The sequence below is a fragment of the Callospermophilus lateralis genome, chromosome 13, assembly GCF_048772815.1.
Source record: "Callospermophilus lateralis isolate mCalLat2 chromosome 13, mCalLat2.hap1, whole genome shotgun sequence".
Taxonomy (NCBI): domain Eukaryota; kingdom Metazoa; phylum Chordata; class Mammalia; order Rodentia; family Sciuridae; genus Callospermophilus; species Callospermophilus lateralis.
The window spans coordinates 72,721,571-72,737,792 of NC_135317.1; the positions used below are offsets into that span (position 1 = coordinate 72,721,571).

At 31.8% G+C, this 16,222-nt stretch overlaps 1 protein-coding gene across 3 annotated transcripts in view; it reads right to left on the reverse strand.

The window, feature by feature from the left end:
* Syt14 (synaptotagmin 14) overlaps positions 1-4,522 on the reverse strand; it is a 148,301-nt gene extending 143,779 nt beyond the window's left edge. The window contains exon 1 of one of the 3 annotated variants that reach the window (XM_076831651.1): positions 4,363-4,522. In XM_076831651.1, coding sequence (XP_076687766.1) covers positions 4,363-4,474 — 112 coding nt within the window. In that variant the 5' untranslated portion in view covers positions 4,475-4,522. Of the gene's footprint in view, positions 1-799; positions 1,872-4,362 lie in introns of those variants that run through there. The other 2 variants (XM_076831650.1, XM_076831649.1) reach the window with 2 other exon arrangements.
* Between the last annotated feature and the right edge of the window lie 11,700 nt (positions 4,523-16,222).

Below are 16,222 nucleotides of genomic sequence, written 5' to 3' on the forward strand. Positions count from 1 at the left end.
TATACTCATTCTGAACTAAGTAGTCATAAAATTTTTAAAGTATGGCTAAATGAATAAATACATATCCTGAAGCATGTTATTCAATAAAATAAGATCTGCTCTCAAGGAAAAATAGAAAACATTTTATTTAGATTCTTACTAGGTCAGATTTGAAGAACAATGCTGTATAAAGGACTTATGAGTTAAACATTTAAAATTTTAAAATACAAGTAGAGGATACCAAATAAACTGACTGAAATATACACTTTCCTGAAGAAAACCACGGAGTTTCTGGTTATAAAACAAATGGCCATTAAGAAAAGTTAGGGGGCAGGGGATATAGTTCAAATACAAGGGCCTGGGTTTAATCCCTAGAAAAAAAGAAAATAAGGAAAAAATAGCTGGGTGCTTACAATCTCAGCAATTCAGGAGGCTGAGACAAGAGGAACCAAGATCAAGGCTAGCCTAGGCAACTTAGGGAGAAACTGTCTCAAAATAAAAAATAAAAAGCACTGGGGATGTGTCTAAGTGATGGGAGTGCCACTGGGTTCAATGTCAGTATCAAGGGGAGAAAATATGACCAAATGATGTAGGAATCAGCAGCCATACTTTGTGGTATACCAATAACACAAAGGCTCCTGAAATGATTATTTTTAAAAAAGACTTTTAAATATTTCCCAGTAAGAAGATTCAAGAAATTTTTTAATTAGATACACAGGCACAGACAGGAAAGTTAAGAAATTTGGATATTGTTTTCCTAATCAAAAACAAAAACTCAGGAGGAAATTTAATCACTCAAACCAACATTAGGAGACCTCACCTTTTTCTGGTACTATCTTAGAATATTTTTCAACTTTACTCTTTGCTGTTCCTTTCTTGGAAGAATTGGCTTCATTTTTCTTTGTTTTAATGTCTCCTTTCATTTTGTGGTATTTTGTTAGGTTTATTTGTTGATTGATTTTTCCATAAAACTTATTTTTAGAATTAGTTGATGATGCTGGATACATATCTTCTTTCATAGTAGGTTTCTGTCTATTGCTTGTCAAAATATCTTTTGGAGAACATTCATTACCTTTGAATTCTTTACCTTTAATATGTTTTTCAGCTTCCTCTGAATGATCAGAATGCCCTAAATCAATAAGACGTTCACTTTTATTGAAATGCCCGATTTTCTCTTGATCTCGTCCCAAAAACGCATATTGAGATTTAGCATATTCTTCTCTTTTATAATTATCTGTAACAATATATTTCTTTTTTTCATACAGTATGCTTATTCCATTGGTGGTATTCTCATTTTCTTTCATTTCTTGATATCTTACCTCCCTTAAATCATTCTTACCATCATCGGAGATTCCTAATCCAACTTTTTTACATCTGTCAATACTTTCAAGTCCATGACAAGTAGATCCAGCTTTTGTATTCTGCTTCATAACTGAGATCCCATCATTTTTCATGTAGCCTTTCAAAGAAGAATCACTACTATTACCAGTTTCTTGAAACTCTGATAGAGTCTGTGGCCTATCATTAGTGTGTTTAAATGGTCTTTCTTCATGCATTCCTTGCTCTTGAGAAGCAAAAGTATTATTACAATTTATTTCCTTTGCTCTGTGCTCTAAATTGGACCGTGTTTTCTGACAAGCAGTGTTGTTGGAGACTTCTGGTAACATGGTATTTTTTGACTCAAAAGTATTCACAGTTTCTTCTATGGCTGAAATTTCCTCTTCAGGGCGAAAGCCATTTATCATACTTGTTACCTGCTCAGCAACTGAGTCAGTTAAAGCATGGCTGACCTCCCCAACAGCAGTGGTCAAGTCTTCTACAGCACTACTGATTGTGTCCACCAGGGAGGACACTCCCTGCAGATTCTGTTGAAAATTTTTGAAAAATGCCATTTTCTAATTCCTTGTTCCTAAAAGGTACAACAATGGAATTTTCTCTTCTCAAAATATCAACTACTTTGGAACTTGGATTTAATACTTAAATGTTGCTACTCCTTAGCTCAATTAGTATTTCATACAGTGCCTTTAAATTTTTCTGTAAATTCATAAAGCATTGGTAGAAATATGTTGAAGTAAAGACTCTTCAAAAACAAATCAAACCACTTGGTTTAAATGTAATGACATTTTTTTCCTACTCCATAGCTATCACAACAGCAGCAAGATAATATTTTCCCCTCAAACACTATTGGTTTTTATTCTATACCTGAAAGAAGAATATAAAAAGGATTTTTATTATGTACTTTCAGTTTATTTATTAATAGTCTACATAAGGGAAGTACCCTATTAACAAACTACCAACATCATTTCAAATAAAAAATATTATGGGGAAAATACATTAACAATTTTGCACAGAGGTAAGAATGAGAGAGCAGGTGCGGATATCTGTTGAGTGGCACATGCAAAGTATTATAACTTGAAAATTTTATCTTATTTGATTTTATAACAACTCTATCTGATAAATATTCTTCCTATTTAATAAATAAAAGAAAAAACAGGACTCAGAAAAATTAAGAAAGTCCCTGACACCTCAGCTCCTCAAGGTCAAACTTGTTATTTAACAGTAAGGGAATATTTAACTTTTCTACTCTAATTTGCTTACAGGTTCACAGTGGGGTTTTCCAGAGACTATATAACAGATTGAATGTAGAAGCAGATATCAGAATTCAGCTGTCTCCCATTATGCCGGTTATAATAAATTTCTTTGTTTTGCAAGAAAATGTAAAAATTAAAAAAAAAAAATTCTCACTCTTTTTTTCTATACTTTTTTTTTTGGTTTTGGAAAATACATAATTTTTTAAAAATATTAAGAATGTTATTTAAATTACATGCAATAGCCTTGTTAATTTTTTAATTGACAAAATATATTTTTAAACTTTGTAAGTTTTAACTTCTAATATGGCCCACATTAATATATATAACCTACATAAATAAAAGCTCTTCAGGGTCCTTAATAATTTTTATGGGGATAAAGAGGGTTTATTTGACCAAAGAAAAATCAGAAATGCTGAACAAGAGAATGACCAACAGATACTAAAAGAAATATCTTTAACCAATTCATTCATACAAATGATCAAAAAGCAGGACTGAGCTAGGCTAGGTAGTGCTTGCCTATCACCCGGCAACTTAGCAGGCTGAGGCAGGAGGACTGCAAGTTTAAGACCAGTCTTAGCAACTTAATGAGGCCCTGTCTTAAAACAAAAGATAAAAAGAGGTAGGAATACAGCTCAGTAGTAAAGCACCCCTGGGTTCATCATCAGTACAAAAAAAAAAAAAAAAAAAATCAGGAAGTATAAGAAACACTGAAATTAACCAAGTCAAAACCACATGAAGTATGACCATTTCTAACATAAAATTCACAAACTATAATTTAATAATTAATAGACTTTTATAAGTAGAGGTTATCACCACTTAAGTTGAAAAAAAAAAAAAAAGCATGTCTCCAACATATGTACACAGATAAGAAAGGCAAGGCTTCTCTGCTATTACTCATCAAAGCTATTACTCATCAAAACTTTTTTTTTGTTTTTTTTGGTAATGTGGATTAAAAAACCAGGGGCACTTAACCACTGAGCCATATCCCCAGTCCTATTCCATTTTGAGATAAGGTCTTGCTTAGGGCCTCACTAAATTTCTGAGGTTGGCCTTGAACATGGGATCCTCCTGACTCAGCTTCCCCACTCCATTCGCTGGGATTATAGGCGTGCACCACCACACCAGGCACTCACGGAAACCCTTCTCAATTAATAATTTTATCCTTTATCTTTAGAAATTGAAAATTAAAAAATTCTTACTTAATAAAGAAGCAAAAGAAAAACCCTATAAAAAAGCTTTGCAAAAGATAAAGAACAATATCATAAACTGCCTTCCCCAATATGTAAATATTAAGTAATATAATGCCTATAGTGCCAAGGGAGGGAGTGAACACTGCTTTTTAGAATCAGAATTTATCTATACATTAAATTAGTAGGAAAAAATAACCTCCTCCAAGCAATAAAATTATCCAGCAGTTGAAAATTATACTGCAGGTAAAGAAAAAGTGTGACTAGTATCAAAAACTTTCTGGGGGTATGGGGAGAAAGGTCTCTGGAAATCTATGTGACAATGTATTTGAGCTATATAAAGTAATCAGATATCTCCTTCTTCTAAAAGCATATATTATAAATGAAAAATAAAAATGTTATTTTGTGATAGTAGACAATTCATCTTATGTAATAACTTAGCAATTCATGGCCAACAGACAGATGTCTGAACATAATTTATTCATTTTTTACAAGGAAGAGGCTTAAATATAAGTTTACTATATGTCAAAGCCAATTTTCTTATTGTATGTATTAAAATAAATAAAGAATACAGATAAAAAGAAAAGAAGTAATATGATACTTACACATTTTGTCTTGTGAATTCTTCCTTGTATTGTATCCTGAACCAAGATCTGGAAACCCGCCAACATTTTCAAAACAGAACTTCTTATTAATATAGAGAAAAAGGAGCAGCATCAAGATAATAAACACCCCAACAGCTGACAAAAATCCAACTGCCTCTGGAGATACTAAGAGAAAAAAAAGTCACAGCTGTAAGCATTTATTTTTCTTTAAGCTACAAATAAAAAGGAAACCCTCATACATAAGTTAGATTAGTGCCTTATTTGAACTATATTTTTAAATCATCATAGTTTAAAATAGTTTATAAGAAAAGCCCGAAGTTTAATGACAGCTGTTAAATACAATCAACAGCACTCATTCAAATTTTCTAAAAGTTTCTCTATAAATTATGATGAAACCATTTTAAAAGAAAAACAAGAGTCTACAAAATAGGCAGTTAGCAAATGTTTAATCCACTGAAGAGTATTACAAAATTTTTAACAAGAATCAATAAAAATTATTTCTTATGTACAAGAATTATCAAATTCTTGAGAACATATTATTATTTAAAGTTTCTGCTTCCTTTTCAATATATACTTTAGTCAAAGGGGATCCACAATATTGCCTTAGAATCGGCAATATTAACTACCACACTCCTTTTTTTGTTTAGCCTCTTTCCCTTGCCTTGAAGAGCCAACACTTCTCTTTCCCATATCACACTCATTCACTCAACCAACAAATATTTTTGGAGCATCAGCCATTCACCATGCATAGTTATTTACACATCTCTCTGCTTTTCTCGAACAATCTGGTGAAAACAGTTACAATGCAGCATAATAAAGGTTACAACTGGAGAAGAATAAGAACCCTGAGAATTACATCCAGTGTTGAAGGACCAAGTAAGCTTTTCTCAAAGTTGTGACCTCCATGATTATATTTTAAGAACCAATAAGAATTAGTTATTTCATGCAAAAGGAAGAACATGTGTGATGTTCTAGAGACAAGAGATCACTGTATATTCCAGAAACAGAATGAAACTGCTCTGATAACTACCAAGATTCTCAAAAAGAATTTGGTCAAAAGAATACATGAAACCACTTGGGGAGATTTTGTAGAGTAAGAACAGATACAACTCTCCTGCAACTTCTCCAACCCCCAGCCATCTCTCTTTCCTTTCAACTTCACTCCAGTCACTACACCGGTCTTTAGAGCCAAATAGGAACTAAATTTTTGAATCTCTAGTACCTAACAAGTATTAGGAAGGAATGTCAAGTCCCAAATATCCCCTACAAACCACAACTTACTCCTTTTTTCTTTATCACTCAAAAAGTATTCAACATGTTATCTCCTCTAAGTCTTCCTAAAAACAGATGTACCATGGCAATCAGCATTTAATTTATTTATTAATAATGAAGTCATTGACTGGTCAGAGGTAAGGACTTTAATCTCTTAGGGAAGAGGTAATCAGGAATGGTAGAACTGCCAGCTGTTTATCAGGTTGGCGCTGAGACACAGGTCATTATTACAACTAAGAAGTTTGACCCAGACATCATCCCTGCCTGCCTTGTTCTCAGCATATTAAGGTATGACATGAAAACAGTGGTGTGCATCAAGCTTGAAGGATGAGGTAAAAAGGAAAACGGATGAATTATCATTAGCATTTCTCATAGTTTCAGAAACAGGACAGAATATGGTTATGCTAAGTGAAGCTAGCCAATCCCTAAAAAACAAATGCCAAATGTCATCTTTGATATAAGGAGAGCAACTAAGAACAGAATAGGGAGGAAAAGCATGAGAAGAAGATCATCATTAAACAGGGACACCATGGGGGAGGGAAAGAGAGAGAGAAGGGAAATTGCATGGTAAAGGAAGGAGACCCTCATTGTTATACAAAAATTACATATAAGAGGAAGTGAGGGGAAAGGGGGAAAAAAACAAAGAGAGAGAAATGAATTATAGTAGATGGGGTAGAGAGAGAAGATGGGAGTGGAGGGGAGGGGAGGGGGGATAGTAGAAGATAGAAAAGGCAGCAGAATACAACATACACTAGTATGGTAGTATGTAAAAAAGTGAATGTATAACCAATGTGAATCTGCAATATGTATACGGGGTAAAAAACGGGAGTTCATAATCCGTTTGAATCAAATGTATGAAATATGATATGTCAAGAGCTTTGTAATGTTTTGAACAGCTAATAAAAAAAGAAAAAAAAGAGGTAAAAGAATAACTTTGATATTATACTGTAAGCAGCAAATACATATAGGAGTTTTCTTCTTAGCCCAGGCCCAAAATACACTCAGAAATATACTGCCCTTAACTAGCCACACAAGATGAGATATTATGTAGCTTTAAAATCTTGCATCCTTCAAAAACTAAATGACAAAACTTTGCTTATATTAATAAAGCAAGTTACTGCTAGTAAAAATAACAAACACATATAGCATATACTATGTGTTGTTCATCATTTTAAGCACTTTACAAATATTAATTGACTTAATCTTCACAAAGATCCTATTAACATCCCCATTATAAACTGAGATACAGAGATATGAAACCACGTGCCCTGCTAATAAGTGGAGAGTCAGAATTCAAACCCTGTGTGGCTCTGGTGTCTGTTTTCAACTATGACTCATCCTGCCTCTCTTGTTTTTCTTCTCTTGTGTTCTTGTCTTTTCCTATCCCTGACCTGAAACTGCATTTCTGTGTTACTCAACCAGCAAATTTCTGTGTTACTCTTTTGTTTTCCTCCTTCCTGTTTGTTTATTTAAAAATTTCAACCTAGTGGGAAGAATAAACTATAAACAAGTAAATATAATATAATATAATATAATATAATATGGACTATAATAAAAGTACAAACATAAATTATTACTGGAACACAACACCATCTGAAAAAGTCACAAAATGACTTAGAAAGGAGATACATTTGATTTTAAAAAAATAAGACTAATACAAACTCAATAAATAGTAAAAGGACAGATAACAAAGCATAAAGGCAGAAATAACGGAAATGGCAATTCTATAAGCACTAATGAACAACAATCATGACTGTCTTATTTATGTCTGTGTCCTCAACACACATAGCACAGCATCACATAGCTGACATACAGACATGTAAATAAATGAATAAATGAATTAGTGAATGAGTATTCAGGAAAGACAAAGAATATATTCTAGGAGCTATGACTGAAAATGAAAGCAAGCTCCAAACTGTTTAAGAACCTTGATTATCATCCTAAAGATTTTATACTTAAGGAACAACATGGTTACAGGTTTGCCTTATAAAACCATATTGATAAAACACTCATAAAACTGGAAAATGATAGGGGGTGAATATGGAAAGGTGTGACCAGTTCTTCAACTAAATGGTAGCAACAGTGGCCAAGAAAAGAAATGAATTCTAGACCTTGTTTAAGGAAAATTGATAATGACCCAATTAGGATGAGGAAGCAATAAGGATAATTACAGTTCCCAGTTTGAGTGATGGAGTAAATAGTAATGCCACTAACAAACATAAAAAAAAATTTAGAGAAAAGATATATGGTTTAGGGCATGGGGGGAAAGAATGAATTAAAAGAAGAGAGGTAAATTATTACTTTAGCTTTTAACAAGTTACATTAGAAACATCAACAGAGTATTTCAGAGGAAAATATAAGTATGGTGTCCTGGTAAAGGTCAGCTTAGTTATAAAACTATTGGGATTTTTCCCTTTTGCTCCTCTAATTCCATGTGAAAAACTTCACTCACTAAATAAAGTCAAATCAACAAATGTAGGTAGTGGCCTTTATAAATATTATAAATTTTTAGATTTTTTTTTAAAAAAAGCTTTTCCCACTAGGAAAAGGAAAATGTACAATAGCCTATTGTAAATATACTACTCACACAACTCCCTCTGAAGCTATCACTTGTCAATTTTCCATTCATATAAAATATGTATTTATGATTTTAAATAGTGATACTGCTATAAAAAATTAAATAGCATGTTGAACAGAAAATATTAAAAATCTTCAAATTTCTATTGTCATCGTCATCGCTGGGCTAAAATAACATTATTTTAAATAACATAATACCAGAAGATGGCCAGTAATAGTTCTGAGTACAAAAAGATTTGCTAAATCTCACTTCTATTGCATAGGACTGAGATAGAAGATACAATAAGATCAAAGATGTGAATGCTGCACATTATCAACAAAAAACTAAATTACAATTAGACCTCACTAATTAAAAAAATACATTTTCATTCACTGTAAGATGGAATTTCCCTTAAAATGTTATTTATACTATGAATCTGTTTACAGAGCCATTCTGCATAAGTACTTCTAATACAGTTAATTTATCTATATATAAACCTTTTCAAGCCTTTTAGATTATCTACTGTAGGCAAGTAAATCTATTTGAAGATGCCTCTCACCTCCTAAGAATGGCCTTTTAAATCTCTATTTTAAAAGATGCAGTCAATAACTGGTTTAGATTAATACACATTTGAAGATTAAATTTGATGAATGTAGTCAATAACTCAAAATTCATTAGTGTATTTTTCCCTCATAATCCAAACTTGCAAAATTTTAATGTGCTCTACAACAAAACCAAGACAAACTATTAACAACTTTTACTAATATCTAACACGTAAAGAATGCTTATTTTTTATAGGTAACTGTTGTTTTACAAGCATTATCTCATTTAATTCTCACTACAATCCAATTTGATACAGATATCGAAACTGAAAGACTGAGTACAATTTTCAAGATCTTAATATGATTATTCAGTGACAGAATCTGGATTTGAACTTGTCAGGCACACCGAGTCCTGAACTCAAACCGTTAACTGTTAATCTCTTTGTTTCACATTTGCCAGGTACTCTTATACTCTCTTTCATTTTAAAATACAGTGTTCAAAACTATTTTATGATAGATAAGTATCATCTAAGAATTCAGATTAGTAAGTTGAGGTTCAAAGAGTAATTAACTTGTGCAAGGTCACATAGAACATATAGCTATGAACCCAGACATTCTGACTCCAGAGTCCATGATCTCAAACGCCAAGCAATATTGCTCCTTAATGCCAACTTGCATATAAAAAATAAGAGATAGCTATGTGACCAAAGTTACATAGCTTACTACATATATTATGAACAAATATTTTACTGCTTAGCTTTCACCTAAGTTAAAAGATAGCAACTGATTCGAGTTTCTCAAAATAAGTATATAAATTATAACTGAAATAAATTTTTTTTATTAAAGATACTTTTCAAAATATTTTAAAATTAATTTTAGAATAACACATAAAAACCCAACATTAATAGTACATTCTTACATTATTTGCCACATTTTGAAAAGTTAAGAATTTTTAAACTAAAGATATTCTATAGAACAATAAGACTGAGAATCATTAATAATGTTCAATAAAGAATAACTAATATAATTAAACATATGATCCTCTATATGAATTTCTAAAACCATACTATAAAGTAAAAGGGGTACAAAGTTATAATATTTCATTAAAAAATACATAGTTTAGTTTGTCTCAGATTAATGATTATTTATGCCATGCAAATAGAACTGGCTTGGGCAGTTATCTTTACTCTATATTTAGAAATGAATATATATATACTTAAAAAAATCAAACTTTAAAAAGATATCATGAAGCTTCCATAATAGTGGTAAAATTCATTTTAATTTCTACAGAAAACTGATCATTTAAAAAAGCATAAAATAATATAAAGATCAAAGCAAGAAAAATCCATTTTGACTTTCAACTTTAAGTTTCATAAATTCTTTACATTTCTTCACAAAATAACATTTTCTATGTAAAGTTTCCAAGAAAAATACCAAGACTACACATACAAATAATTAATATAAAGTAACTATTTATGTACTAATTCAATATATTTTCAATTTTGATGTTTCAATTTTGCCTGTGCCACAATCATACTCTGTTACATTCATTTGTATCAAAACAAAACTCCTTAAAGACACTTTAAAATACTATCCTATTCATTATTCATTATACTTATGCAAAATTAAACAAAACATACCTAGGCTTCATATAATGCTTTAAAACAAAAAGGATAAAAAGCACAACTCACAATTTACATTATAAGGGATATATTGCTGATTTGTCCTGCTGAGCATGAAACCCTAGTTCTCTAACTCGATGTCATGGAGACTTTAATAATTCATTTAATAGATGCAATTCTATCTCTTGACCAAAATGTGAACTAGGAAAGAAATCAACTTACTTTTTTTTTTATCACAGAGATCGAACCCAGGGGTGCTCTACTACTGAGTACATCCCCAGCTCTTTTTATTTTTTAAATTTGAAACCGGATCTAGCTAAGTTGCTGAGGCTGCCACTGAACTTCTGCTCATCCTGCCTCAGCCTCCTGGGATTATAGGCATATGCAACAGTGCCTAGCAGAAATCAACTTTCGTTTTAAAAGAAATACTCGTTTTCTATTTAATTAAGCCTATTTTTTTTATATTTTAATCAGAAAAATTCTGTAGTTTGTTTTGTTCTGGTTTGGGCAGAATTAGATAATTATCAGTGATTCAAAGAAACCATTTAGGAAAAGGTTTAATTTGTTTTGCTTAAATTTCCTTTTGTAACATCTCAACTGCTTGCATAAATCTCCCATGGAATTTTTATTTTATGATACAAATGATGCAAAACTGGAAAGGTGATATATAAACCAAAAAAGGAATAAAATATAATATTAACTCTTTTTAAAATAACATTAAAAAGAGCATTTACTTATAAGTGATATAATTCATTGTTAGTAACTCAGAGGGAAAACCAAAGGGAAGGCACAAATGGCAGTAATGTGGAATATTAAGTGCTTAGCAAAAACAGTGCTAAGATACCAAGACAGTATCTGAGAGAAAGGTACCTGTCTATATTGATAAAGATAGTATCTAATCTGTTTAACATGTCAAACAATCAACAGGTTGAGCTATAACTCCTTCAAGTACAATGAGACAAACTGAATTTTCATTCAAATATCATAATGACAACAACAACAAAAAAAAAAAAACAGAGAAAAAGAGAACGAGAAAACTCAGACTTTATTAAGTATGGAAAAATAAATTCATAATACATTTAAACCGAGGGCTTGGGGGCTGGGGCTCAGTGGTGGAGCCCTTGCCTAGCATGCATGAGGCCCTGGCTCGATCCTCAGCATCACATAAAAAATAAATTTAAAAAAAATAATAATATATTTAAACTAAATACTTAGTACTCGGACTTAATAGTATGTAATGCTCCATAATAATAAATTTAAACCAAATATTTAATATAATAATTTGTCACACATTCTCTGAGATTTTTCTTCAAGAACAGTCTCAATTTAGGCTTCAAAATTACAATTCTAATGAAGTTTAGAGGAAAATTTATTTTTCTGACAAATCTCCCTATAGCAAAGTATTGCATTCTTTTGGACAACCAATTAGGGTTAACCACTTCCAATGTTTTATTGTCTATTCAATACATATCACTTAGTTTGAAATTATCTAAATGATAAATAGCAATATATAAGGTCATTTGTTTCTCTGCTTCACTTTTTCAATGATTCTTTGATCTTCTTCTCAGTTGAGACCTTCATTGCTAAGCTACTAAAGGCAAGATTTTGAAAATTTTAACACCAACTGCAGGAGAAACTTCCAGTTAAAGCCAATCTGTGATGTCAACCACAATTTCAGATATGCTTAGTACAAAATTTAGTTTAAAACTGTCAAAACTCTGAAAAACAGAAGGCAGTTCCTTTCAAATCTCAGAGAGACCAACTTTTTTCCTAAAATTTTATGTTATGCCAATGAGTTCTATTCTCAAAGTGATCAAAACATCTTTTGCTTATTCTGAAAACATACTCCCCCGCCCCCAAGACTGATGCATTTTGAAGAGATGCTGTCTTTGCTGAAAATACTAAATGGTTAAAGGCATATGGATTTACTGTGTCTGAACCTACACACATATAATCAACGGTTCATCTACCTTGCCATCTTTATCATGTTTACTTACACAGAAAGAAAACAGGTCCAGCACACTTTAGTTAGTGATGACAAGAGATCAAGAGCGTACTGTATGCCTTCTTAAAAACAGCAATTTAAATTTAAGGACTATTCACTTTTGTTTCCAAGGCATATTGAATAAAAGCCATGGTGTTCTATTTGCAAAGTGATACCTACACATAAACCTTTTGCACTGACAGAATATCTGTAGCAAACACAGTGAAAGCAAGAATATTTGCAATTTTAAAGAAAAATTACTCTTGAAGCAGAATCAAGTGGAAATCAGTTTGTCTTGGTCCTGAGAGGCTGAAAATACAAAGTTTAGGCCATGAAAGTATGAGCTAGCTGGACATGGTGGCACACGCCTGTAATCCCAGCAGCTTAGGAGGCTGAGGCAGGAGGATCTTGAGTTCAAAGCCAGCCTCAGCAAAAGTGAGGTGCTAAGTAACTTAGTGAGACCCTGTCTCAAAATACAAAATATGGCTCAGTGGTTGACTGCCCCTAAGTTCAATCCCTAGTACCCAAAAATGTAAAAATAAAAATAAAAATAAATTATGGGCTAATTTCAGTAAGAAAAATTTTGTAAAGGAGTAGTGTCTCAAGGTAAGTGTCTCAACTAAATTAGCATCAATCACACAGATGATGAAAGAATTTGTCAATAAAAAAGAAAAATACATAATGGAACGATGAAATTGAAAAAAAATTTGTGTTGTATCACAGTATATCTTCTATTAGTATCCACTGCAGTTGGAGATTTAAAGAGTATATAGCTAAAAGGTAATATTTTAAAGTGATAAAAATAAAACCAAAAAAGGCTAGGGGTGGGGGTGGGTACTGATCAGTGGTAAAACACGTGTATAGCATATTCAAGGCACTGGATTGGATGCCCAGTCTTAAAAAAAAAAAAAAAAAAATCAATCCACCAATCAAAATAAGAAAATTTGCTAAAATTTAAAACAAAAAATACAAAACTTTTAAGAAACTCTCATGTTCTTAGAAGAAATTTTTCATGTCTTTAGGGTATAGGTGTTTCCTGCTCATGGGAACATCTGAGTATATTAATAATGCATTAACTTATTCAAAATATACTAAGCAATAGAAAACTGAATAAAACAAATGTGATCTATTAATACAGGCACATAATAAAGTACTATAGGTGTAAACAGCAGTGGCTTAGAAGATCAGGAAAAACTTCTGGAAGAAGTAACTCCTAAAAACTAAGATAAGAAAAATCTAGAATGAGAAAGAGGAAGGGACCAAAGCAATAATAAAGAAGAGTATTTATAGGAAAAAAGGCAAAAGAGAATGATGCACTAAGGGTCGACTAAAAAGCAAAATAAAGCAAAGGCAAAAATCATGAAAGACCTTGCAGTGATTGTTATAGTTTGAACTTTGTCCTGAAGGCAGTGGGACTCAATACATATTTTACACATAGATTAGGTGATACGATTGCTGAGGAGTAAAAATAAGAACAGGAGTGGAGAAGGATTGGTAAGACACAGTTTAGAAAGTAACTGCAGTAATCCATGCAAGAAATGATGATGGCCTGCCATGTGGAATACCTTAACTGAACAGACTAGGAGAAGAGGTTCCTTTTTGAAGTCTGCCTTTCAGGCTGTCTCACACATACAAACTGTAAATGTACATACAAACACAGAATACCCCATATTAATTTTTTAATGCTCTTTCTTTACTTGTTCCACTAATATTTTATTTCCAATGATGGAGAACTTCCAACCCCTGGTATTATATCATAATCACCTAACAAAATATAAATTACTTACTAATTTTGTGAATATAAACTTCTGTTGTGAAAAGGTGGCAGTCATGCATATGCCTTACCAAATGATCTTCTACCTACAGAAGTCATATTGATATTCAAGTAAACAGAATGCATACTATGGGTTAAATGCCAAATGTTAATTATTTTTTAAAAACAACCATTACAGTTACATGGGAAAATATCACTACAAGTTATCAAAGTATCTATTCTCAATTATCTACAGAAAGATTTGACACAAAAGAACAACCTTTATGTCTCAGCGAAGCAGTCAAGATCATTTCTGTGAAATAATGAGTAGTTACATAAACAAAGAAAACATAAAATGCCTAGCTATCTTAAACATTACAGCTTCCTCTACTATGAAACTTCAGTTTAATCCACAAACTTAGAGATAGAATCTAAGTTCTAGAAGAAAATCTAAAAGCCCAACAAGTACATTGTTAGGCTTCATGATTCAAGGCTGCTTCTAAGACCTCTCAGGCATACATGGGTTTTAGTGCCAATTTTGCCTTTTTACCTTAAGCCAACCTCTGCAGTTTATCACATCTGTCTTTAATGGTGACTAAATCTAATGCCAAGGAGGCTACAAGAGTCACTTTCTAATTAAATATGGTTTCCCTGGTTCAGCAACTTAAAGTTGGGAATAGCAACAGCTGTACATGTAACCGAGTTGATACAGACAAATGAATATAAGACCATATTTAAAACTCAAAAGACTCAAGAGAAGCTTAAAGACAGCCACTCCACAGAACTGTTATTTAATATCTTTACTGATGACCTGAAAGAACTAAGAATATGTTCATTAATTTTGTAAAAGGTCCTACTAGGTTGGGCATGATTGCTAATTCACTGAAATAAAGATATTCTATGGACCTTATTAAAGAAATAATATGTTGCAACAAAATGAAGTTTGATATGGATAACTACAAAGTTACTTACCCCACCAGAAGCCAAACACTGATAAGTGTTAATAAAAAAGTTGGCTCAGTAAAATGTGTCAAGAAAAATTTAAAACAATGGTATTATAAGTCAAAGAGAAAGCAGCAGTGTAATGTTTCTAACAAGCGAAACATAAGCCTTCTATTATGCTATCATATTTTAATGAAAGCAATTATGGTCTCAAATTTCAAAATAAAAAGAACAGCAAAAATGTTCAGAGAGAAACAATCAACTTCATTTTAATAAATATTTAAAAGTAATGTGCCAGGAACTAGGGTTCTGACTCAGTGGTAGAGCGCTTGCCTAGCACACCTGAGACACTGGGTTCGTTCCTCAGCACAACATAAAACTAAAATAAAAAGGTATTGTGTTCACCCACAACTGAAAAAAAATATTAAAAAAAAAGTACTACACCAAAAGCAAACTTATCCTACACTGTAGAAAAAAATGGTAAAAAGGTGGCTGTTTTTAGTTCACACAGATCAATTAATTACTTAATACAGAACTCTAAGAATAGAAAATTATCTATAATGATATCCAAAAATTTGATTATAGAAATCCTATTTAATTGTGAGAATTCAAAAATAAAACAGGCTATCAAAAAAGGAGAGGGGAGTATAAATTTTTGAAGGCTAAGATTAAAAGTTTGATTGAGAGAAAGGCTAAGAACCTATTTCAAGCCATAATGAGAATATTTAAAAATTCAAATTCCAATGAATCAGACATAACTTTTCTATGTTCATATATGAATACATGACCAGTGTAACTCCACATTGTGTACTAACACAAAAATGGGAAGTTATACTCCATGTATGTATGATATGTCAAAATACATTCTACTAAAAATAACAAAAAATATTTTTAAAACACATAAAAATAATAAAAAATTATATACATATACATATATTTTTTAGTTGTAGGTAAACACAATATCTTTATTTTAGTTTTATGTGGTGCTGAGGCTCGAACCCAGTGCCTCACGTGTGCTAGGCGAGCACTCTACCACTGAGCCACAACCCCAGCCCATAAAAAATATTGTTAAAGTTCAAATTCAGAAACAAACTTTCGAGATTTTTCAAAATAGGCAAATAAATTAGAGGTGATAAATTATAATTACATAAAAACTAAATTAATTCATAAAAATTAAAACACATGTAA